This window comes from Capricornis sumatraensis, chromosome 7, assembly GCF_032405125.1.
Source record: "Capricornis sumatraensis isolate serow.1 chromosome 7, serow.2, whole genome shotgun sequence".
In the NCBI taxonomy this organism is placed as follows: domain Eukaryota; kingdom Metazoa; phylum Chordata; class Mammalia; order Artiodactyla; family Bovidae; genus Capricornis; species Capricornis sumatraensis.
In genome coordinates, this window is record NC_091075.1 from 61,393,341 (window position 1) to 61,419,746 (window position 26,406).

General features: G+C 37.8%; 1 protein-coding gene across 1 annotated transcript in view; it reads right to left on the reverse strand.

Moving 5' to 3' along the window:
* The window catches only part of PDS5A (PDS5 cohesin associated factor A), a 115,523-nt gene that overhangs the window by 70,365 nt on the left and 18,752 nt on the right, over nucleotides 1-26,406 (reverse strand). The window contains exons 2-5 of the mRNA XM_068974907.1: nucleotides 6,512-6,715; nucleotides 5,384-5,470; nucleotides 4,855-4,952; nucleotides 451-577 (exon numbers count right to left, since the gene is read on the reverse strand). Of these exons, the coding sequence (XP_068831008.1) occupies nucleotides 451-577; nucleotides 4,855-4,952; nucleotides 5,384-5,470; nucleotides 6,512-6,715 (516 nt within the window). The remainder of the gene's footprint in view (nucleotides 1-450; nucleotides 578-4,854; nucleotides 4,953-5,383; nucleotides 5,471-6,511; nucleotides 6,716-26,406) is intronic.

A 26,406-nucleotide genomic window follows, 5' to 3' on the forward strand; every position in this document is an offset into this window, starting at 1 on the left:
GGTGCTCAGCTTTCTTCACAGTCCAACTCTCACATCCATACATGACCAGTGGAAAAACTATACCCTCGACTAGACGAACCTTTGTTGGCAAAGTAATATCTCTGCTTTTTAATATACTATCTATTAGAAAGTAGTAAATACATTTTCTTTTCTAAAACAAAGAACCAAACCAAGACAGTACTTCAATCCCTTGCAATTCCTATACTAGATATGAGTGGTCAATCTGGAACATTTTTAATTTTCCAGAGAAGAGGCAGCACTTAACTAAGTGAAAATATGTCTTCTAAAGACAACAAGCTATAAGACTTATGTGTGTTACTTTAATTTACTTGGGACTGGAGAGTGATAGTGGGAATAATTACATGGGATTACAAATGGTGAAAAACAAGCTTTCATATGTGTAGTACTACCATTAAATATTAACCTTTAATATCTTCATACTATACAGACCTTATGTGCAGGAATGAGGTTAATAAGAATGGAGTCCAATAATTCTTGAGTAACTCCATCACCTTCCATGATGATAGAACTCATCAAGTCTAACATGTGCATTTGTACCTTCTTATTGTGGCTATTGCTTTAAGAAAAAAAAGAGAGAGAAAAAAAAAATTAGGCTTACCAAAGAAAATTAAACTTCCCAGTTTAAAGCAACTATCTCAAACACAAAGGATTTTTCATTTGAGCAAACCACACCAATAACGGCAAAGAAATTTTGGCTGTTTCATATTTACTTTGCTCCTCTCATGATTATTACTAAAACAGCTAAGAAATCACTGTAAACTATTTCATACATACAAAAATTTAATTAAGCCCCATACACCTAGAATTCAAAGAATGGGTTAAATTCAATGAAACAAAAATGTCAACTTCCAAGAAGTCTTCGCTTACATGCCCCTGGATTTTAAAAAATGATAAAATTTTAAGGAAACAAAAAATGTACAAGATAAAGAACGTAGATAGCTTTTCATCCTTTTTGATTTTAATAACTCCCCCCAAAACGACAGAACTATAAACACAAAGAAGGCCTATGTAAATACTTGCATATCTTTGCCACTAGAAGTTGTAGTTCAACAATACTGAAAATCCAGTCTCATGTAAAATGCTACCAGAACTCATGACTTAAGATTCTGAAAAAGTCATCCTGCTGTCTCTCAAAGAATTTCAAACAAACAAATGAAAAATCAACAAGGTATAAAGCCAGAATCAGTTTTAGTCCTGTTTCCTTAGCTAGTGCAGAGTCAAGGGCAGGCCTTCTCAATAAATATGTCTAGTGCTGGTATAAACTTACCCAAAAAGACTGGCTCCAAAAATTGTTAAGTCAAGAGAACATCTAGGCTTCTCCCTCTCTGACTGCATCTTAACTAAAGACTTGACCTGTTCGTTTTCACATTTATCAGAATATACATGCGAAGACAAGTCAAGAAAATGATATAACTTAGTTGTTCTACTACAGACAAAGGGAAGTTTAAATTAAGACTAACCTAAATGTTATTATCATTTATGTATCTCTTATCTGTAGTTTTTTAAAAATAAGCTTGAAATAATGTATAATACACTTGTTGGGCACCTAGTGGTAAAATCAAAGATCAAAATTTTAAAGTTAGTGAAAAATTGTCCTATTGTTAGATTCACAGTTTTCTACAACTTTTAGAAAAATACTCTCTCTCAAATATCTTGCTTACTAAAGGCCAAGACTGTGCAAAAATCAACTATATAGGAGGATGTGTGTGTGTGTGTGGTGGGGGGAGGTAGGCAGTAAAGAACAGAGATACTAGGCTTGATACAAAAAAACGAAGAGAGTATTTAGGTCTCAGATTCGTATCATTTGTGAATAGGAAAGTAGTGAAGGAAAGAGAAATGAAACAGACTTAAAAATTATTTCCATTAGTTTCAGCCAAGATTCAATAACAGGATTTACTCTTCTACCTGAAACAGTTAAAAAAAAATAAACAAAATATATGAAAACATATCAGACCCTATACACATGCTGCTGAAAGAAGGGAAGCTTACTTTTTCTACCTATAAAAGTTTCCAGGCTTCAGTACAGGAAGAGAAGATGCTAATGGTTTTTCTGGGTCTGGAAAGACTACAGTCTGCAGGGCAGAATACCAGAAGGGAGAGAACTACTCAAGAGGGCAAGCTCACAGAGATTACCCCTAAGTCTTCAGGTGCTTAGTGATTAGCATAGGCTGGTGAAGACATCTCTTGAGTTTGGGGAAAGAAACACCTGAAAGGAGCAGAAGGAATAATCCCTGGAATTCACACAGGTCATACAATGTGTGTTTCAACTACAGTGGAAAATCTTACAACTCACAAGGCATCTAGTAATCAGAAGTGTAAGCCCACATATCCAAGCAGCTCTGTGAGTTCTAAGCACAGCAAACAGAAAGAAAACTCCACTGTGAGACATCATAATTGAATTGTTTAAAAGCAGCAATACAGAGAAAACCTTAAGTGGGTAGAGAAAAAGAAGATACATTATTAACAGAGAAACAAAGATTTAAAATGACAAAAACTTATCATTTTAAAAAGTGTAAGCCAGAAAAAGAGGAACATCTTTAAAAGTACTGAGACAGAAAAGAAGAGAGGAAAAGTATTATTAACATAATATTCATACCATGAATATAACTTTCAAAAATGAAGGTGGAATAAGGGTTTTTTCAGACACAGAAAAACTGAAAGAATTCTATCAGCAGTAGACTTGAACTATAGGAAATGTTAAAGGAAGTCTTTCAGACTAAAGTAAAATAATGCAAGACGGAAATCTGCATATATACAAAGGAATGAAGAACACCAGATATATGGTAAATGTGTCAATAAATACAAATCAATAAATTCCTCTTTCAAAAGGCAAGTCTTATTTTACTGATTTACCTCACTGTGATTTTTTTCAATTAAAGAATTAGGTCAAGAATAAATTTAGATCTTTAGATTCAGAAAAGAAAAATATTAAAAGGATCAAAGAAAGTGTGTGTATGTAAAAATAATAGAAGAAAAAAGTATAACTGCACAATATTAAGTGGACTTAAGTGGACAGTCAAGGTAACAAAATGGGCAGGATAACAACTCAGGCGTTTCTTTTTCATTTTGTTGGTAATTTTAATATTAAAAGAAAAAGTTGCAAATATGTGGCAGAAAGCAAACAATGGCCACAAACTGTTCTCATCTCTGTATGTACATGTCTTTAAAATGCTACTCCTCCCAACAAAATAGGAGTCTATTTAACCAACCTTTGAATCTGGGTTTGCCTATGTGCCTTGCTTGGCCAATGAATTAAAAGTAAATATGAAGTGTGCTGAGGTTTTAAAAAGTGCTTCTGTGGTGGGGTGTGCCCTTCTTGCAATTTCTGAAACTGAGTCAGCATATGAAGAGACCTGGATTAGCCTGCTGGATGATGACAGAGTGACATGTGACCCAGTTGTCCTATTACATCAGCCAGTTTGCCAGATGTTCTGCTGCTGCTGCTGCTAAGTCACTTCAGTCGTGTCCGACTCTGTGCGACCCCATAGGCAGCAGCCCACCAGGCTCCCCTGTCCCTGGGATTCTCCAGGCAAGAACACTGGAGTGGGTTGCCATTTCCTTCTCCAATGCATGAAAGTGAAAAATGAAAGTGAAGTCGCTCAGTCGGGTCTGACTCTTAGCGACCCCATGGACTGCAGCCTACCAGCCTCCTCCATCCATGGGATTTTCCAGGCAAGAGTACTGGAGTGGGGTGCCACTGCCTTCTCCAAGATGTTCTGCTAACTGACTGCAAATACAGGAGCAAGTCCAGCCCTGACAAAATGAACTACCAAGCCAAATCATGAGCTAAATAAAATGGAGTATGTTTTAAACTATCAAGTTGTGGGTTGCTTTGTTATGAAGCAAAAGCTAACCAACACAAAGGTATAGTTTATACATTCTATCATTCATTTAAGGGCCTTCAGTTAGTTGTCACAGGAAGTTTTTTCTCATGCAATCTTTTTATAAGCTTCTATTACTAGACTAGGTTGGTCCAGTTTATCCCAGGTTATATTCTCTTCCTACCATTCTAGCTAAGGAAAAGAAAAATATGTAATAGTATTCATTAGAAACCTACAGAAAACTTCAGAAATGTGCTATTCAATACCGAAGTTGCTATGCAATAGCCATTTGGCTACTGCCCTACTGAAGTCTGGATAGAGCCACATGTTGAAATAATAATAATGCTTTCTGGAAACACTGAAATAAAATATATTATTTAAATAAATTTCATTTGTTTCATGTTACCTTTCTTAATGTGGCTATTAGAAAATTTAAAATATATTTGAGATATATTGCTTGTATATAATGTAATGCTACAGAACACATCTCATAACAATGCTTGGTTTACTAAAACACACACACACACACACACCAGGATGAAGCATTGGATTGAAATCTCACACACAAACCCCCACCCACTGGATTAAAATCTCACACATACCTACACCCCAAGATCAAGCACTAGAATGAAATCACATACACACACACACACACACACACACACACACACACACACACACACACGATGAAGTACTGGACTGAAATCACATACACCCACCAAGATAAAGCACTGGACTGAAATCTGGTGGGCTACAGTCCATGGGGTTGCAAAGAATCAGACATGACTCAGTGACTAAACAACAACATACAATTGATACCATAACTTAAAATGTCAGTATAAAGACAAAGAGAGTTTTCAGACAACAGAATTATTTTCCTCTTTACGTTAAGTCTTCTAAGGAAAACATTTCCTTTTACCTAAAAGATCTTAGTGTAAATACACAGTACATGATAATTCAATATGCACAGCAAGAAAAAGAGACAAACAGAAAAGCTTAAAAAATAACTTACTTGATCACTGAGAAGAGAGTCCTAAAAAGCTGAATAAAAATTTCATTGCAATCTTCCAATTCAAAGCAGATGTTATATGATTTAACCCACGCTAAATTCTTAAATAAATAAACAAATAAAATTATTCACACATACAGAGAATAGTTACACAAAAGTAGGCTCATTAATAAAATTTAATTTTTAGAATTATAAATCTATATTAAAGCTTATAATACCCCAACATATAAAACTACAATTGTTTCAGCAGTCATGTACTCTGACCTTGACATATATACATACAAAATATTAACTGTAGTGAAAATTAACTCGATTTAATCTCTTTTTGGATTATAAAAGAATGAAAATAAAGTCTCAATGTAATAGTTTTGCCCAAGGAATATGAAGATATGAAGAATGAAAAAACATATTGTAAATGATATTTTCTTAAGTGGGCTTTGTATAAAACAAAATGATTCATTTTACATTATAAAGTTACTATAAAGAATTTCCTACAACATGAAATAGTGATATTAAATAAAAAAAATTTTACCTCTAATAAATAAAAGTATCTATTAAATTGCGGGCTCTTTGTATCCTCCAAACCTTTTAACTGTCTGGTAATAAACAAAAATATGTCCTGTTTTAAAAAATGATAAAATAAATTAATTTAGACACAAATACTTATTACTTTCACAATATCCTAACAGTCTATATATACATTCTCTATTAAAGACAACAATAAAAGAAAATTTTCCTTGGGACTAGCCTAGTCCATTACTCAAAATATCTGGAAAAGAGCAAATCATTTAAAATTACATCCTTTAGAAGCAAAGATAATTACTGCCACATATCTTTAGGCTCCCTCATTCTGAGAGAATCATAGGTTCTATGTCTTGTTACCCTTTCTTCTAGTACAGAACTTTCACTTTATTCACCATCTTTATATTGTATCACAGTAATTATCTTCAGTTAATGTACTTGGATATGAAGTACTTCCATTACAATTCCCTAGATGTAAATAATAACTTTCAAGACCTATTTTTGATTTTGATGTGTGACTACAAAGTTGTGTGGAACAAAACCAATAATAGACTAGTCCAAGGGATTGTATTTTTCACAACAGTGCTCTATTTCTTAATAAGCTTTCTTTAGAAGTTTTAACCCCAAATAGTATCAATATGGAGTAACCTGATTTACGGGCTATCTGAAAGTATTCATGATATGAAAACAGTTTAAGAGATCAACTCAAAAGAGGAGCTCCTCAAACTTTTCAAACAAAGGCAGAACCATTAAGATGAGCATGCAGCTTTGCATATAAAGTAACTTTCAGGGGAAAATAGTCATTTGAATGTGTGAATTCTGTTATATAGTTATTTTAAAAAGTGTCATTCATCCACCATCCCTTCAATTCAGTCTTCTGGCCTTTAAGATAGGTTATCCTGAAGGTCAGATGTGAGCAGACAGGGACCGTTTTGACTGTATCTTTCAAATGTCTCATAAAAATACCAGTCATTTTATAGATATTCAATGAATAGTAACTGAAAAAATAATTATTTTGCTTTTAGAACTTATGACATAATCTTCTTACGATGACAAGATGACTAAAATGAAACCTATGTTCCTAAGGGTATTAAGCTAAACCGTAAAAGAAAACCAATTTTGTAAAGGTTGTATTTACCTTAAGTTTATCATGGGAAGTATATGGAGCTTCTGGGGCATAGATTCGAAAGATGTCAGCCAAACAACATGCTACAAGGAGACGCACATCTTTATTGGGATTCCTGAGAAAAAATTCAGATGCCAGATGCAAGGCTAGTGGGAGATACTGCTGTTTTTCATCTTCTGAGTCCTGATCCATATCCATAAAAGTCTTCACTACCATCTGCAAAAATGTATAAAAGAAAAAAATAGTCAACTCTTGATGTTTAGAAGCCAGTGAAAAAGTATATATATTTACTCATCTCCATTACAAAACAAACTAGCAATCAGTTACTATGTACATCTTCATTTAAGAATCTGAGTAAAGACCACAAGCATGGATAAGTACCAACATTTGGATTACTGACAGATGCATTATCTGCATTTGTACCAGATTTATGAAGAACTTAAGACTCTCATTATTAATGTTATATCTAGCTCAGGTAAAAATTTCATGGCTTGGGAGTTACCTGTCCAGTAGCCAAGAATTTGCCTTCCAATGCAGGGGATGTGAGTTCAATCCCTGGTCAGCAAACTGAGATCCCACATGCTGTGGGGCAACTAAGATAATGTGCTCCAACTACTGAGCCCTATGCACTCTAGAGCTTGTGTGTGAGTGCTAAGTCCCTTCAGTAGTTGACTCTTTGCAATCCCATGGACTGTAGCCTGCCAGCCTCCTCTGTCCATGGGAATCTCCAGGCAAGAATACTGGAGTGGGCTGCCCTGATCTCCATGGAATCTTCTGACTCAGGGACTGAACCTGGGTCTCCTGCATTGCCGGCAGATTCTTTACCCTCTGAGTCACCAGGGAAGCCCCTGGAGCCTGTACTCCATAACAAAGACCCAGCCCAGTGGGAAAAAAAAAAAGTTCATAGCTTCATGTGCATTCATGCTAAGCCACTTCAGTCCAACTCTTTGCAACCCTATGGACTGTAGCCCCCAGCCTCCTCTGTCCATGGAATTCTTTAGGCAAGAATACTAGAGTGGGTTGCCATGCCCTCCTCCAGGGGATCTTCCTGAGCCAGGGAACAAACCCAACTCTCTTTTGTCTCCTACACTGGCAGGTGGGTTCTTTACCACTAGTGCCACCTGAGAAGCCCTGGCAGCTTCATATGCATAAGCAAATCATTTGATATTTTGTAACATTTTCAATTATGTTTCTTTTACACTTATTATCAAAGCTGCCTTGACTTAGGCTCCTTAAACCTATTAAGTTTCACACTTTAATGGGTTTTGCAATTCACAATAGAAAGCACTAAAGAAATAAAAGGAAAAAATAAATATTTTTAGGCAGTTATATTTCTGATTAAAAGTCTTAATTATAAAATAAACTCTGGTCTTATTTATGGTTATAAAACTAACAAATGCACATTTCAGAATCACTCTAAAAGACAAAAAAAGTGTAATGCAAAAATACCATAATTTCTCAACTCCAGAAAATAATCACTATTTACATTTTTGTGTATTTTATGCTGGTCTTTTTTCTCCATAAAGATGGAAATAACCATATAGTCATTTCCTTTTCATTTATCCAATCACAACCGTTTCCTCATACCATCAAAGATGCTTCTTTAAATAAATCACCCCTACCTAACGAGTAACCACTGTCAAATATTGAAGCTGTACCTCTATTTCTATTTTGACAAGACTTTTCATCATTTTTGTTTGCCTATGCTGGTTTTAGAAAAGGCAGAGGAACCAGAGATCAAATTGCCAACATCCGCTGGATCATGGAAAAAGCAAGAGTTCCAGAAAAACATCTATTTCTGCTTTCTTGACTATGCCAAAGCCTTTGACTGTGTGGAACACAATAAACTGTGGAAAATTCTGAAAGAGATGGGAAAACCAGACCACCTGACCTGCCTCTTGAGAAATCTGTATGCAGGTCAGGAAGCAACAGTTAGAACTGGACATGGAACAAGAGACTGGTTCCAAATAGGAAAAGGTGTATGTCAAGGCTGTATATTGTCACCCTGCTTATTTAACTTCTATGCAGAGTACATCAGGAGAAACGCTGGACTGGAAGAAACACTCGCTGGAATCAAGATTGCAGGGAGAAATATCAATAACCTCAGATATGCAGATGATACCACCCTTATGGCAGAAAGTGAAGAGAAGCTAAAAAGCCTCTTGATGAAAGTGAAAGAGGAGAGTGAAAAAGTTGGCTTAAAGCTCAACATTCAGAAAACGAAGATCATGGCATCCGGTCCCATCACTTCATGGGAAATAGATGGGGAAACAGTGGAAACAGTGTCAGACTTTATTCTTTTGGGCTCTAAAATCACCGCAGATGGTGACTGCAGCCATGAAATTAAAAGACGCTTACTCCTTGGAAGGAAAGTTATGACCAACCTAGATAGCATATTCAAAAGCAGAGACATTACTTTGCCAACTAAGGTCCGTCTAGTCAAGGCTATGGTTTTTCCTGTGGTCATGTATGGATGTGAGAGTTGGACTGTGAAGAAGGCTGAGAGCCGAAGAATTGATGCTTTTGAACTGTGGTGTTGGAGAAGACTCTTGAGAGTCCCTTGGACTGCAAGGAGATCCAACCAGTCCATTCTGAAGGAGATCAACCCTGGGATTTCTTTGGAGGGAATGATGCTGAAGCTGAAACTCCAGTACTTTGGCCACCTCATGTGAAGAGTTGACTCACTGGAAAAGACTCTGATGCTGGGAGGGAGTAGGAGAAGGGGACAAGGGTGGGATGGCTGGATGGCATCACGGACTCGATGGACATGAGTCTGAGTGAACTCTGGGAGATGGTGATGGACAGGGAGGCCTGGCGTGCTGCGATTCATGGGGTCGCAAAGAGTCGGACACGACTGAGCGACTGAACTGAACTGATGCCCAGCATGCAGGATCTTAGTTCCCTGACGAGGGATAGAACCCTCGTCCCTGCATGGGAAGGTGCATTCTCAACCACTGGACTACCAGGGAAGCCCCACTGTGCTCGGTTTTTTCGAAATACATTTTTTCCCCCCGTTATCTACTGAAGTGATACTTTCCTCCTAATTCTGTTACTAGAATAAATCCCACTGACTGGTTTTCTAATTACAATACAATTTCAATGTATCACATACACTGTCTTAAAATACAGACAGGTATAGTATAAGTGACTTAATCTGAAAAACAACACACAGGAGGATGACTGTAAATCACTATTTCTTACAAGTCTAAATACAAACATCAGGAATGGAATCAAAGAACTGAATTGGGTGATTTTGTTATACATGGCTTTGTGCTCATAAGCAGGGAGCAGTAAAAATGGGAACTGTCAACATCTGGAGAATACAGGAGCTCTCTGTACTATTCTTGCAACTTTTCCAAGTTGGAATATATATCAAAAGGAAAAGCAAAAGTTGAAAAGAATACATTTACCACAGGATATGGGAAAAAATAATCATATCAATAGTTCAAATGAAACCTTAAGACTTGTCTTTTAAAAAAATTTAACAATGTTAAATGTTAATTGGGGGTGGGGAGGATGCATTATTCTTTTCCTGATTTTAAAGAGATTTTTAGCTTGATCTAGAGATGTTACTGATAGAGAAATAAAATCACATGTATAAAGTATTCTAATCATACTTTAAAAACTTTTAAATCAGAAATGTGTAAGGCATAATGATTTACAGTTATCCACATTTGTGCTGTTTTTCCTAGGTTCAGCCATTCAGGTGATACTTGTCTCTATTTTATGACAGTGTGTGTGGTACATTCCTTTCTGATAGTTCTGAATCCTAGCAATTCCCAAGGACCAGAAGTTCTTTTTAAAATTATTATTTCTTATCACACTATTATTACTTCATCCAGAGCTTTATTTCTTTTGACATGTTTTGAAATATTTGTGTTTATTCCACTTGATTTTAACACAAATTAACGTATAGCTGAGAAAAATGTTTCCCCAGTGTTAGAAATGATTTCTTTCACCTAACTTTTGTCAGAAGAATTTTTAACTGTCTAACAGCTGTATCCTTAATGATTAGAATAGGACTGGCACAAAGTAGGCATGCAAACTTTTTTCTTGTGGAAAGAACATTCAAATTCATTACCTGGAGAAAACCGTAATTTGAAAAGATACATATAACCCCAATGTTTACTTAAGATCTATTTACAATAGTCAGGACATGGAAGCAACCTGAATGCCCATCGACAAAGGAATAAAGAAAGAAATGTGGTGTGTGCTTGCTTAGTCGCTCAGTGGTGTCCAACTCTTTGTGACCCTATGGACTATATAACCCACCAGGCTCCTCTGTCAATGGGATTTCCTAGGCAAGAACACTAGAGTGGATTGCCATTTCCTTCTCCAGAGCATCTTCCCAACACACGGATCAAACCTGTGTCTCCTGCTTGGCAGGTGGACTCTTTACCCCTGAGCCACCTAGAAAGCCCCCAAGAAATGTGGTACCTGTATACAACAGAATTATTACTCAGCCATAAAAAGGAATGAAATAATGCCATTTGCCATTTGCATGGATGAACTGAAGAGACCATCATAACGAGTAAAGTATGTCAGACAGAGGAAGACAAATACCATATAATATCGCTTAATATGTGGAAACTAAGAAAATGGTATAGAAGAATTTGTTTACAAAAGGGAAATAGAGTCACAGATCTAGAAAACAATGTCATGGTTACCAGAGGGGAGAAGAGGGGTAAACGGAGAGACTGGAACTGACCTATACACACTACTGTGTATGAAACAGATAGATAATAAGGATCTACTGTGTAGCACAGGGAACTCTACTCAATACTTTGTAATGATCTAGTATAGGAAAAGAATCCAAAAAACAGTGGATTTGTATCTAACTAATCCACTCTGCTACACAGCAGAAACGAACACATTGTAAACCAACTATATTCCAATTTAAAAAATTACTTAAAACACCAAACAACAAAGCAAATCATTAAGATTCAATAAAGATGAGAAGGAGGTACAAAAATGTTTGTTCTATTATTCTCTATGAGTGTTTGAAATATTACATAGTTGTAAGGACTCAATTTGATTAGGTAAAATGAACTTTGGTTTTTAAAGGGTTTGGGTTGCAAGTATCCAATAAGACTTGAGCTGCTTGGCGATTTTTCAGAAAAACTATTTCAACTGTGTTCCAACTTTGAGGTTCCCAGCAGCCCTGGTAGCAGCAACAAGACAAAGCAGGGGGCAGGTTGGAGGGGCCTCTTACTTACTGCATCTGAGCAGCTGGCTTTTCAATAGCTTTATATATCAACCTACTGTTTCTGGGCCAAAAATCAGTGCCCCAGGCTACCTCACATAAATACTAGGAAGCTTTGGGGGCGAGGAGGGTCGGGAGTTTGGGATTAGTACTTGCAAACGACACAGAATGGATCGACAATAAGTCCTACTGTATGTATAGCACAGGGAGCTATAGTCAACACCCTGGGAATACAGGCATGTGTAACCAAATCACTTCGCTGTACAGCAGAAATTAACACAAACTATTCTTAAATAAAAATTGTTATAATTAATGAAATGCCTTTTTAACATCTACTCTGATAATATATATTATGTATATTAAAAAAAATATGACCTATATGGCCCTACCATTCTGGCAAAAAACTTTATCAGTTCTAGATAAACACCAGGTCAACCAGTATATAACATCTGTTGGCTAGAAATTTGTTCAGAATTCTTGAGTAAATATATTCTAAACACAGGTCTATAGCAGAGGTCACAACTCAAGGGGAGGGACATGCAAATAACCACTGGGGAGAAATGGAGAACACAGGCTCCATGCAAAGAGCTGGCTTCAGTTAACTGCTGTCAGGTGAGAATGCAGACCTAGTATAGAAAATCATCAGTTGATCAAGATACAACAAAATGTTAAGTGAAATCATCTGACTTGAGAATTTCAGCAACTCCAAAAAGTTCATACCATTGTGAGGGATAAGCAAAACATATCTTTGTGGTCCTCAAATCAACAATATTCTAACTGTTAGAAATATTTTAAAGGAAGAATGTCAGCACACAACCATATTTTCAGGTAGGCAAATTATTCTGAAAAGCTGATTCCACATTTCTTTTGCACTTAAATAGTTTTCTTTAGGTATAAAAACTATGAAGAAAATATTCAATAAACTGATTATTAAAATCCAGAGAACCTTCACAATATTAATGAGGAGCTTTCACATTCTCCTAAGTTAAAACACAGAAAATACCATTAAATTAACATTTTCCATACCAAAAAGTAATGGTAAAGATAGACCACTTTAGAACCTACGGAAAAAAAAAAAAAAAATTAGTTCCCAGTGGGATAAAAGTCAAAATTTAAAAGGAACATCTAAGACACTTTTAAAAAATAGAGTATCTTTATGATCTTGAGTAGGAGGGATTTCTCAAGAAGGTAAAAAAGCACTAGCTATAGAATCTTTCCATAAAAGTAAAACTAATGTGCATTCATCAGAAGATATCACTAAAAAGATCTAAAACACATGCCAATGAATGAAAGCAGATATTCATGACATGCATAACCAACAAAGAACCTATCTAGCATATATAAAGAACTCCTAGAATTCAGTAAAGAAAACAAACCCCAAGTGTAAAATGGAAAAATGACTAGGTAGACTAAGCACTTTTTGAAAAAAATCTCAGTCAGTATAATGGGGAGATTAAATCCTATTGACAGCCAGGCAAATGCAAAGTAAAATGTGGTAAGAGAACTGATGTTTTAATAATACTGTGTTCTCTGAACTATGAATATGGTTTATGTCTTCATTGATTTAGGTTTTTCTCTTCCAGACTGACTGAATATTGGGACAATCACTGCATCCTTCTGGAAGGACATGCCACGTATTGCACCACACACCATTTGCACACTTCTATCACAACGCTATGCTTTCTGCTTTCTTATTTGTCTCTGCCAGGGCTATGGCAGCACCTGATTTCTGTCTTCAGCACGAGTTGGGCTTGGCGTATACTTCAGTTTGTTGAGTGGAAAAGAAATACATTCCATCATTACTGCGTAGTTTTTAGTGCACTGGTTTTGTACATTTTATTATTTTAACCATTTAACCTTTTCGGATGCTACTGTGAATTTTAACATCTTTTCATTTTCCAACTGTTGGTTCCTAACACATACACGTACAATCAATTTTTCTATACTAAGCCTTTCACACTACTACTCAGCTTTACTGGTTCTAGAGGCTTGCTTATGCATTTCTCAAGATTTTCCATAAATGCAGTATTGTTAACAAATAAGGACAGTACTATTTTGTCTTCTCTCATCTGTGTGTCTTTTGTATCTTTTTCTCATTGTGCTAGCAAAACCACAGCAATATAGAGCAAAAGTGAGAGCAGACATTTTTGCCTCTTCTGAGATCTGAAAAAGAACATCGTCTTTCACCATTAAGTTATGTTAATGGGTTTCTGTAGATGTCTTATCAGGTTGAGAAAGTTCTTTCTATCTTGTATTCCTAATATGCTATTATTTTTTATGAAGAACATGTTGAATTTTTTTCAGACACTTCTATATCAAATGGGATGATAACACGGTTCTCCCAACTTATACTAGTGTTAATATGTTGAAATAAATTAATATCATATAGTAAACAAAATTTGCACTCCCAGGAATAAACCTGGCATGGTGGTCACTGTGTTTTGCGTGTGTGCAATGCTTTGGGTTTTTTTCCTTCCAGTTTTGGTTTGTTTTTGTTTTGCTGGCTGGATCTCCTCTGCTAATATTTTGTTGTTTATTAAGGCTCTTGGTGTGCTGCTGCCATGGGGTTGCAAAGAGTCTGACACAACTGAGCGACTAGACTGAAGTCTCTTGATACATAGATTTCTTTTCTAGTAATGTTTTGTTTTGGTATCAAGGTAATATTGGTCATATAAAGTGAACTGGAAGTGTTCACTCTTCCTGTCTGCTGAGTTTGTGTAGGACTAGTATGTTTTTTCCCTTCAGTGTTTAATAGAATTCATCAATGAAGTCATTCGAGTCTTTATTTGTGGAAAAGCTTTCAGTTGCAAATCTAGTTTCTAAAATCAGTATAAAGCTATCAGGTTTTCTATTTCACCTTAAGTCAGTTTTAGTAGTTTGCATTTTTAATGTTTATAAAATCTATATGAAGTCTCTTCTTCTTTCACTAATGTTGCTAATTTTTGTCTTTTTTTTCTTGAGTGTTCTAACATAGTGGTCTCAAGGAGTTTCCTAGGTGGCATAAGTGGTAAAGAACCCACCTGTCAATGCACATAAGAGATGTGGGTTCAATCCCTCAGCCGGAATGATTCCCTAGAGGAAGGCATGGCAACCCATTCCAGTATTCTTGCCTGGAGAATCCTCATGGACTGAGAAGCCTGGTGGGCTACAGTTCACGGTTCGCAAAGAATGGGACACAACTGAAGTGACAGCACGTATGGAGTGGTCTCAAAGAGGAATGAATTTGCCACACATCTCCAGGGGATATGTGCCAACGTCTGGAGACATTTTTAGTTGTCACAACTGGGAGAAGGGGTTCTCCTGGCATTGAGGGGTAAACACCAAGGATATAGTCAAACATCATACAACATATAAGACAGCTCCCCATAACATTTATCAGCCTGAAAGGGTCAACATAGGCAAAGTTGAGAAACCTTATCAAACAAAAGGTTTTGTCAATTTTACTATCTTTTCAAAGAACTAATTTTTGGTATTATTAGTTTATTGTTTGCACATTTTCTGTTTGACTGATTTCCATTTTTACCCTTTACTATGTCCTGCTTTCTACTTTCTTTAGGTTTAATCTCCTGTCTTTTTCTAGGCTCTTGGGGTAGAAGCTTACAACTGATTCTAGACTGTTCTTTTCTAATATAAACATTTAAAAACTTATGGAAATAAATTTCTCAATAAGCACTGCTATGAAGTTCAAAATATTTTCTAATTTTCCTTGTGATTCCTTCTTTTATTCATATATTATGCAGAAATACACTAATTTCCAAATATTTGGGTTATTTTCTGGATATCTTTTCTTCTTAATTTCCCATCTAACTCCTTGTGATCATATATCCCTGTATGAAATAGGAATCATATTAAATGTATTGATATTTGTTTAATGTCCCACCACATGGGACAGTGACTGTAGCCATGAAATTAAAAGACGCTTGTTCTTTGGAAGAAAAGCTATGACAAACCTGGTTACTGTCTTAAAACACAGAGCTGTCACTTTGCCAACAAAGGTCCACATAATCAAAAATATGAGTTTTCCAACAGTCATGTATGGATGCGAGAGCTGGACCATAAAGAAGGCTGAGTGCCAAAGAATTGTTGCTTTCGAACTGTGGTGCTGGAGAAGACACTTGAGAGTCCCTTGGACAGTAAGGAGATCAAACCAGTCAATCCTAAAGGAAATCAACCTGGAATATTCATTGGAAGGACTGATGATGAACCTCCAAAACTTTAGCTACCCGATGTGAAGAGTCGACTCACTGGAAAAGACCCGGATGCTGAGAAAGATAGAGGGCAGGAGGAGAAGCAGGCAACAAAGAAGGAGATGGTTGGATAGCATCATTGATTCAATGGATACAAATTTGAGCAAACTCTGGGAGACAGTCAAAGGCTTTGGCATAATCAATAGAGCAGCAGCAGATGGTTTTCTGGAACTCTCTTTTTCAATGACCCAGCAGATGTTGGCAATTTGATTTCTGGTTCCTCTGCCTTTTGTAAAACCAGCATGAACATCTGGAAATTCATGGTTCACACACTGCTGAAGCCTGGCTTGGAGAACTTTGAGCATTACTTTACTAGCTTGTGAGATGAGTGCAATTGTGCAGTAGTTTGAGCATTCTTTGGTATTGCCTTTCTTTCAGACTGGAATGAAAACTAACCTTTTCCAATCCTGTGGCCACTGCTGAGTTTTCCGAATTTGCTGGCATATTGAGTGCAGCACTTTCACGATTTGAAATTGCTCAATTGGAATTCCATCACCTCCACTAGCTTTGTTCATAGTGATGCTTCCTAAGGCCCACTTGACTTTGCACTCCAGGATGTCTGGCTCTAGGTGAGTGATCACACCATCGAGATTATCTGGGTTGTGAAGATCTTTTTTGTATAGTTCTTCTGTGTATTCTTGCCACCTCTTCTTAATATCTTCTGCTTCTGTTAGGTCCCTACCATTTCTGTCCTTTATCGAGCCCATCTTTGCATGAAATGTTCCCTTGGTATCTCTAACTTTCTTGAAGACATCTCTAGTCTTTCCCATTCTGTTGTTTTCCTCTATTTCTTTGCACTGATCACCGAGAAAGGCTTTCTTATCTCTCCTTACTATTCTTTGGAACTCTGCATTCAAATAGGTATATCTTTCCTTTTCTCCTCTGCCTTTCACTTCTCTTCTTTTCTCAGCTATCTGTAAGGCTTCCTCAGACAACATCTTGCCTTTTTGCATTTCTTATTCTTGGAGATGGTCTTGATCACGTCCTCCTGTACAATGTCACGAACCTCCGTCCCATCCATAGTTCTTCAGGCACTCTATCAGATCTAATCCCTTGAATCTATTTGTCATTTGCACTGTATAATCGCAAGGAATTTGATTTAGGTCATACCTGAATGGTGTAGTGGTTTTCCCTACTTTCTTCAATTTAAGTCTGAATTTAGCAATTAGGAGTTCATAATCTGAGCCACAGTCAGCTCCCGGTCTTGTTTTTGCTGACTGTATAGAACTTCTCCATCTTTGGCTGCAAAGAATACAATCAATCTTCTTCTGGTATTGACCATCTGGTGATGTCCATATGTAAAGTCTTCTCTTGTGTTGCTGGAAGAGGGTGTTCACTGAGAGTCCCTTGGACAGCAAGGAGGTCCAACCAGACCATCCTAAAGGAAATAAGTCCTGAATATTCATTGGAAGGACTGCTGCTGAAGCTGAAACTTCAATACTTTGGCTACCTGATGCGAAGAACTGATTCATCTGAAAAGACCTTGACGCTGGGAAAGATTGAAGGCAGGAGGAGAAAGGGACGACAGAGGATGAGATGGCTGGATGGCATCACCAACTCACTGGATGAGTCTGAGTTAACTATAGGAGTTGGTGATGGACAGGGAAGCCTAGTGTGCTGTAGTCCATGGGGTCGTAGAGTCAGACATGACTGAGCAACTGAAGTGAACTGAACTGGGAGGTAGTGAAGGGCAGGGAAACCTGGCGTGCTGCAGTCCACTTGGTTACAAGGAGTTGGACACAACTTAGTGACTGAACAACAAAATTGTATGTATTAACAAATATGAAATGTTATATTTATTTCCACTCTTCACTCTAGTCAAACTAGGTTTATTCATTATCTTTGAAAAGCATCCTGAGCAGCTTCACAGTTTTACAAAGAGAGCTAAACACGTGGTGAAAAAAATGTTAAATGTCATAGAATTGCTTCTACCCCTCTCTACTCTTATTAAAATCTTCCTGTTGTTGTTCACTCAGTTGTCTTATCTGCTCTTAGAAGTATTGGACCAAATTCTACTTCTTCTTGAAGCCCTGCTTGACCAGCCTAGAATGAAAGGATTGCTGACTGCTTTGAACTGAAAACATGGTACCAATTACAAAGCAAGTATCTTACAGTGTCTTCTTGCTGCAGTTATTAGTAAATAAATCATGTGTCCTTAAGAAGATTGTGATCTGCTAAGGGCTCTACATTTGTCTTTAAACTAAGATAAGTGCCTATTTTCTGAAGGAATGAACTCTATTAGTGTAATTTTTTTACATGTTTTAGACTTCAGTGGCTGTTCAAGTCTGTGAACAGAAATCTCTCTAAAATTCTGATTTGTCAATAGCTATGTTATTTAAAATCCTAAAAGATGATGCTGTGAAAGTACACTCAATATGCCAGCAAATTTGGGAAACTCAGCTCTGGCTACAGGACTAGAAATGGTCAGCTTTCATTCCAATCCCAAAGAAGGGCAATGCCAAACTATGTTCAAACTACCGTTAAGTTGCACTCATTTCACATGCTATCAGTCATGCTCAAAATCCTATGCTTCAACAGTACGTGAACAGAGAACTTCCAAATGTATGAGCTGGATTTAGAAAAAGCAGAGGAAACAGAGATCAAATTGCCAAGGTCCACTGGATCATAGAGAAAGCATGCGAATTCCAGAAAAACATCTACTTCTGCTTCATTGACTATGCTAAAACCTTTGACTGTGTGGATCACAACGGCAAAACTCTTAAAGAGATGGGAATACCAGACCACCTTACCTGTCTCCTGAGAAACCTGTATGTGGGTCATGAAGCAACAGTTAGAACCAGACAGGAAACAAGGGACTGGTTCGAAATTGGGAAAGGAGTACCTCAAGATTGTATATAGTCACCCTGCTTATTTAACTTACATGCAGAGTACATCATGCAAAATGTCAGGTTGGATGAATTATAAGCTGGAATCAAGATTTCCCAGATAAATTATCAACAACCTCAGATATGCAGACAGTAACACTCTAATGGCAGAAAGCAAAGAGCAACTAAAGAGCCTTTTGATAAAGGTGAAAGAGGTTATTGAAAAAGCTGGCTTAAAATTCAACATTACAAAAATTAAGATCATGGCACCCAGTTCCATCACTTCATGGCAAAAGGGAAGTCGGGAAGTTGCTCAGTCGTGTTCGACTCTTTGTGACCCCATGGACTGTAGCCCACCATGCTCCTCCATCCATGGGATTCTCCAGGCACGAGTACTGGAGTGGGGTGCCATTTCCTTCTCCATCAGGGCAAACCGATGGAGAAAAAATGGAAACAGTGGCAGATTTTATTTTCCTGGGCTCCAAAATCACTGTGGATGGTGACTGCAGCCATGAAATTAAAAGATGCTTACTCCTTGGAATAAAAGCTATGACAAACCTAGTTAGTGTATTAAAAAGCAGAGACATCACTTTGCTGACAAGGGTCCATACAGTCAAAGCTATGATTTTTCCAGCAGTCATGCATGCATGTGAGAGTTGGGCCATGCATAGAAGGCAGAATGCTGAAGAACTCATGTTTTTGGATTGTGGTGCTGAGAAGATTATTGAAAGTCCCTTGGACTATAAGGAGATAAAACTTGACAGTCCTAAAGGAAATCAACCCTGAATATTCACTGGAAGGAGTGATGCTGAAGTTCTAATACTTTGGCTATCTGATGTGAAGAGTCAACTTATTGGAAAAGCCTCTGATGCTGGGCAAGACTGAGGGCGGGAGGAGAAGGTGACAGAGGATGAGATGGTTGGATGGCACCACTGACTCAATGGACAAGAGTTTGAGCAAACTCCAAGAGATAGTGAAGGACAGGGAAGCCTGACATGCTGCAGTCCATGGCGTTGCAGAGTTGGACATGACTTACTGACTAAACTACATCATTGCAATCAATACACATTTCAAGATTAAGTGCTAATATTAAGATAAGACAAAAAATTAAAAATAGAACTATCATGTGATCCAGCAATTTCATTTCTGGGTTTTTATCTGAAGAAAATAAGAACACTAACTTGAAAAGATATATGCACCCCCATGTTCACAGCAACTTTACTTATAACAACCAATGTGGAAACAACCTAAATGTCCCTTGATGGATGTATGGCTAAAGATTCTACAGCAAGAGAAGGAGAAAGAGAGTGTGTGTATTATAATGTAGTATTATTCAGCCGTAAGAAAAGAATGAGATCTTGCCATGTCCAACAACATGTATGGACTTAGAGGACTTAGTCTTTTAACACATTGATGGATTAAAGCTAAGTGAGAGAAGTCAGATCTCTCTTTATGCGTCAAATCCAAAAACCAAATAAATAATAAACACAGGGCATCAATTCAATTTTAACAAATTGAATTACTCTATGAAAAAAAACCCCTCAATAACCTATTTTCTAATAAACCAACAGAGACTACCTGAAGATACAATTCGTTTTGTTAAGTCATACATTTAGTCAAGGTCAGTATTCTTTAATGAGACAAGGAGGTTATTATTTCATACCTGAATTGTGGGGCATAGAAAAGTTAGATGCTACTCATTTTGCTATACTTATCCTGAAAGCATAACCAAGTTATATTCTAAAGACTCAGTCTATCAACCTCAAACCATTTAATAAGCATATACTACAAAACTACACTTTACATAGATCTGAAAGTTTCTGAATTACAAGAAATGTTTCACTCCATTTATTCCCACCTTGAAGACAACTCGCTACTATTAAGAGTTCTAAAAATACCCTGGATGCTGCTGCTGCTGCTAAGTCGCTTCAGTCGTGTCCGACTCTGCGATCCCATTGACGGCAGCCCACCAGGCTCCCCCATCCCTGGGATTCTCCAGGCAAGAACACTGGAGTGGGTTGCCACTTCCTTCTCCAGTGCATGGAAGTGAAAAGTGAAAGTGAAGCTGCTCGGTCGTGTTCGACTCTTCACGACCCCATGGACTGCAGCCTACCAGGCTCCTCCGCCCATGGGATTTTCCAGGCAAGAGTACTGGAGTGAGTTGCCATTGTGTTCTAAAAATAACCTGGACATTGACTGTAACAGTCATCAAGGAAGCTATTTTTAGCTATGGAGAAAATTCATAAGGTCCTAAAAGATTAGCCTTAAAGACTGAGAGTCTGACACGTGCCCTGAGGCTTCAGAGGCTTTTAGTTTCAGTTTTAATGTAACCATAGATACTCTCTAACTCCAAGTACTTGTGAGGCAGAAGGATAAAAGGAGTGATAACAACAAGGCACAAACCCACTAATTATTCTACAGTTTGATCCTCATACAAAAGAGAAAATTCTCAACTCAGAAAGCACATTTTTAATAGGTAAATTACTTGTAATGGTACTAATAGCTAATATTGATTGAGTTTTGTATGTGCTGGGTATATTTCAAGTTATTTAAGTGTACTATTAACCTATTTAATACAATGATATCTTGTGGGAGGCATTATTAACATCCCCATTGAACAGATGAGAAACTGAAGCTAGGTAACCTGCTCAAGGGCATAAAGATTCAAATATAGGCAGTGTGGCTAATCACTCTTAACGCCCTTTTACAATTCTTAATCTATATGTTACATAGTATAGTATAGTATGGGTGGTTATCCAAAATAACTAGAGAAAAATACATATATTTAGAAAGAGTATACTACAGAAACTACACTATGGTACTGTGCTTTAACTATTATACATGGTTATGTTCCCAGGCCAACTCACACAGCTTACTTTTCTCATAATGCAGTTAGGTGAAGGCCACAGTAGAGAGTTGAGATAGGCGCACATGGCTGTTTCATAGATGCCTTTAATGTATTAATTTAACTTTGTTGTTGTTTAGCTGCTAAGTCATGACCAACACTTTTGCAACCCCAAGGACTGTAGCCCACCAGGCTCCTCTGTCCATGGAATTCTCCAGACAAGAATAATGGAATGGGTTGCCATTTCCTTCTCCAAATTTAACTTTAGGTTTTCTAGTTTTCCTTTTCCTTGATAAAGGTGGATCATTTGCCCTATTCTTAACATGACCAATTGTCATTAAGGTCATTTTACGCAAAAAATAAAAAAGATACACACACCCTAACGTTCACAGTGGCACTCTTTACAACTGCTAAGACATGGAAACAATCCAAGTGCCCATCAACAAATCAGTGGCTTAAGAAGATCTGGCACACAGACAGAAACACACATACACACACAGAGGGGTATTATTCAGCCTTAAAAAAGAATACAATAGTGTCATTTATAGCAACATGGGTGGACCTGGAAATACGAGGTTGACTGTGGATTTTTCATGAATGCCCTTTACCATCTTGAGGAATTTCCCTTATATTCCTAATTTCTCAAGTGTTTTTATCACCAAAGGGTGTCAGATTTTGTGAAGAGCAAAACAGCACTCAAACTTCAAGGTGAAAACTGAATGCTTAAAATTAGGAACAAGACAGGGATGTTTGCTTTCACCACTACTGTTTAACATTATACTGAAGGTTCTAGCCAGTGCAGTTGGACAAGCTAAAGACATCTAGATGAGATAAAGGTATCTAGATTAGCGAAGAAGTAAAGTTATCTCTTAATCACAGATTATATGATTTTGCACATAAAAACTCCTCCTAAGGAACTTATTAAAACCAATTACAACTAACAAGTTTAGAAAAGTTACATAATGCAAGATAAATATACAAAAATCGATTATGAGAATTCCCTGGTGGTCCAGTGGTTATGACTCCATGCTTTTACTGCCAAGGGCATGGGTTCAATCCCTGGTTAGGGAACTAAGATCCTGCAAGCCTTGCAGATCAGGTTGCACTTATCTGTGAATATACTAAAACCAGTGATTTTACACTTAAAATAGGTAAATTGTATGGTATATGAATTACCTCTCAATAAAGTGGTTTAAAAAGAAAATAAAATACAGATGAATAAAAATGAACTGGAGAGATAAAATTCTCACACCTTTCCATAAAATATTCTTTTAAATATCAAGTTCCCTTTAAAGCAATGAAAAATGTTCAACCAGGAAAGCTGTGATTCATAAGCCATCTTCCAATATCAGGAAAGAGAATAACTGAAAGGGAAGACACATAACTGCCCTAGACACCATGTAAGCCAAGTAAGCTACCCACGGCTTTTTCTATATAACCACTGGGAATTGACGTGTACAGCATATATTTCTCTTCCTCCAATAAGTTTTAAGCAAACAGGGAAGCAAAAAAAGAGTCACCCAGAGAAACTAAGGGAGACTGCAAGCGTTCAAAGACAGGACAATCTTCTGCAAGGCAAAAATGCATTCCTTTCTCAATGTGAAAAAGTCTCAAGGAATTGTAAGACCACAAAACTAAACACTGGTGGCGGAAACACATTAGCTTGTAGTGTGTGTAGTATTACTACATAACTCTTAACTATGACTGGGAAGGAGGTAAGAAGACTAAATACACCTGTTCTCACCTGAGGAAAAAACTTCAAAGAAAAGGATTTTACACAGGTTATGTGGTTTATAACAAGATGATTCAGGATGTAAATATTCAGATTCTCAATTTAAAATTACAATTCATTCTAGATCAAAGACCCAATTACTATTCCAGCATTATAGTTCCTTATTTCATAGTGACTGCATGCCTCAATTTGCTTCAAATAGTTCACACCTGCTATCTCAGAATTACTAAAAGCATCTCCATCTTCCCTCTTTATCCTACTTGAGCCACATCTTGAACCTCATTATAAACCATTTTACTTCTTAACAAATTTCCTTTTTAGGGACTACCCTGGTGGTTCAGGAGAAGGCGATGGCTCCCCACTCCAGTACTCTCGCCTGGAAACTCCCATGGACGGAGGAGCCTGGTAGGCTGCAGTCCATGGGGTCGCTGTGAGTCAGACACGACTGAGCGACTTCACTTTCACTTTTCACTTTCATGCATTGGAGAAGGAAATGGCAACCCACTCCAGTGTTCTTGCCTGGTGGAGAATCCCAGGGACGGGGGAGCCTGGTGGGCTGCCGTCTATGGGGTCGTAGAATCAGACACGACTGAAGCGACTTAGCGGCAGCAGCAGCAGCAGCTGGTGGTTCAGAGATTAAGACCCCATGCTTCCACTGTAGGGAGTACAGGTTCCATCCCTGGTCGGGGAACTAAGATCCCACATGGTGCAGCCAAAATAAAAAAAATTTCTTTTTAGAACATTCTACCCCCTAACTCCTTCATTTTAAAATTCTCATTGAATCTACTCTTTGCCTTCAATATGAATTCTAAATCGTCAATCATATTCTACAGGCCCTTCCTGCCTTACTTACCTCTCTCTCCGTGTACAGCCAAAAGTAGCCATTTCAGTCAAATTCTAACAGTATCACACCTACACCCACCCCAGATTTTGGAAATTTTTGATCATCACTCTCCAAGCCAGAGATGTTTCTACTGGCTGAGTCCACTGACACAACGTTAAGAATTGATGAGTGTACATACTCGTTCTACCCTAATCTCTCAAACTGATTTCCTTACAGCATAAAAAGAACACATTAAATTTTGGCTTTATTCAGAGTGTGTGAATTCCGTTCTGCCTCTCAATGGATATGTGACCTGAATACATTACTGAAGTCTTTCTGTGCCTATGGAACAATAGTATAATCATAAAAGATTACGATAGGCACCTTCCTGGTGGCCCAGTGGGTAAGACTCTGTGCTCCCAATGCAGAGGGCAGGAAGCTAGACTCCACGTGCTGCAACTAAAAGCCTGCACGTCACAACTACAAGACCACACAGGCTGCAACCAAGACCCAGCTGCTGCTGCCAAGTCACTTCCGTTGCGTCCAACTCTGTGCAACCCCATAGACGGCAGACCACCAGGCTCCCCCGTCCCTGGGATTCTCCAGGCAAGAACACTGGAGTGGGTTGCCATTTCCTTCTCCAATGCATGAAAGTGAAAAGTGAAAGGGAAGTCGCTCAGTGGTGTCCGACTCTTCGCGACCCCAAGGACTGCAGCCCCCCAGGCTCCTCCGTCCATGGGATTTTCCAGGCAAACGTACTGGAGTGGGGGGCCATTGCCTTCTCCATAAGACCCAGCACAGCCAAATAAATAAATACAAAATATTAAGATATTTAGAAATAACAGACATGAAGTTCCCAGCCTAGTGTCTGGCATACATGGTCTGTGATAAATTTATTACTTCTAAGACCTCAATTTTAACAAGTCTGATACTCGTGTCTTACAGTGATCTTCAAAAAAGTGACAGCAAGAAGGAATCCTAAGAAGTGCTATTGCTTGTACTTACACAAACTTCTGTTTGAAAACCTTGTGCTGACAATGCGGGACAGTGTCTAGAAAAGCACTAATACCATATCCTGCAGTATTAGGTGTTTAATGACTTGGAAGAACGTCTCTGAAATAATAGGGGGCACTTTTCAAAGATATTCTGTATCACTAATACTTTTGATGAGTCATGGACCATAAAGAAGGCTGAGCATGGAAGAACTGATGCTTTTGAACTGTGGTGCTAAAGTAGACTCTTTAGAGTCCCCTGGACTTCAAGGAAATCAAAACAGTCAATCCTAAAGGAAGCCAACCCTGAGTATTCACTGGAAGGTCTGCTGCTGAAGCTGAAGTTCCAATTCTTCGACCAGCTGAGGCAAAGAGCTGACCTCACTGGAAAAGACCCTGCTGCTGGCAAAGATTGAAGGCAAAAGGAGAAGGGAGTGGCAGAGAATGAGATGGTATAGCATCACCGAGCAAACTCTGGGAGACAGTGGAGGATAGAAGAGGCTGGTGTGCTGCAATCCATGGGATCAGAGAGTCAGATACAACTTAGCAACTGAACAACAATACTTCTGATGACAATTATAGAAAAACACAAACATCAACATCTAGTCGAAAATAAGATTTAGAAGGGTCAAATGGTGAATCTAAAGATTTTTAGGAATAACAGTTATTTCATTTTATTTTCCCTTACATATGTAAAAGTATAAAATTTAAGTCTGCCAACCCTTGAGTTAGACTGTGCAGATTGAACAGTGTTTTAACTAACAAAGCAATTGACCTCACCCAGAATTGGGTATTTATTACTTAAGAATCCGCCTGCTAATGCAGGAGATATGGGTCCCTAAGTCAAGAAGATCCCCTGGAGAAGGAACAGCAAACCACTCTGGCAGTCTTGCCTGGGTAATCCCACAGACAGAGGAGCCTGGTGGGCTACAGTTCATGGGGTCACAAAGAGCTGGATATGACTGAGCGACTAAGCATGCATACCCCCACACACAAACACATACAGGGCTGTATCTTGTCAGACAAAATCATGAAACAATTAGTCTTGTTCTACAGAAGTTCAATTATCAGAACAGTATGCTAAGTATTTATATGTCTCTCAATTCCAAATCCACCTCCTCTATCTATATAGTCTGTTCTCTGATGTTGAGACAAATTCAGGAAAATGCACTGCTCACTGCCTCAGCATCTTCAACAGAAAGCAGAGTGATAAGGCAGGAAGAAGAAAAAGAGACTCCTT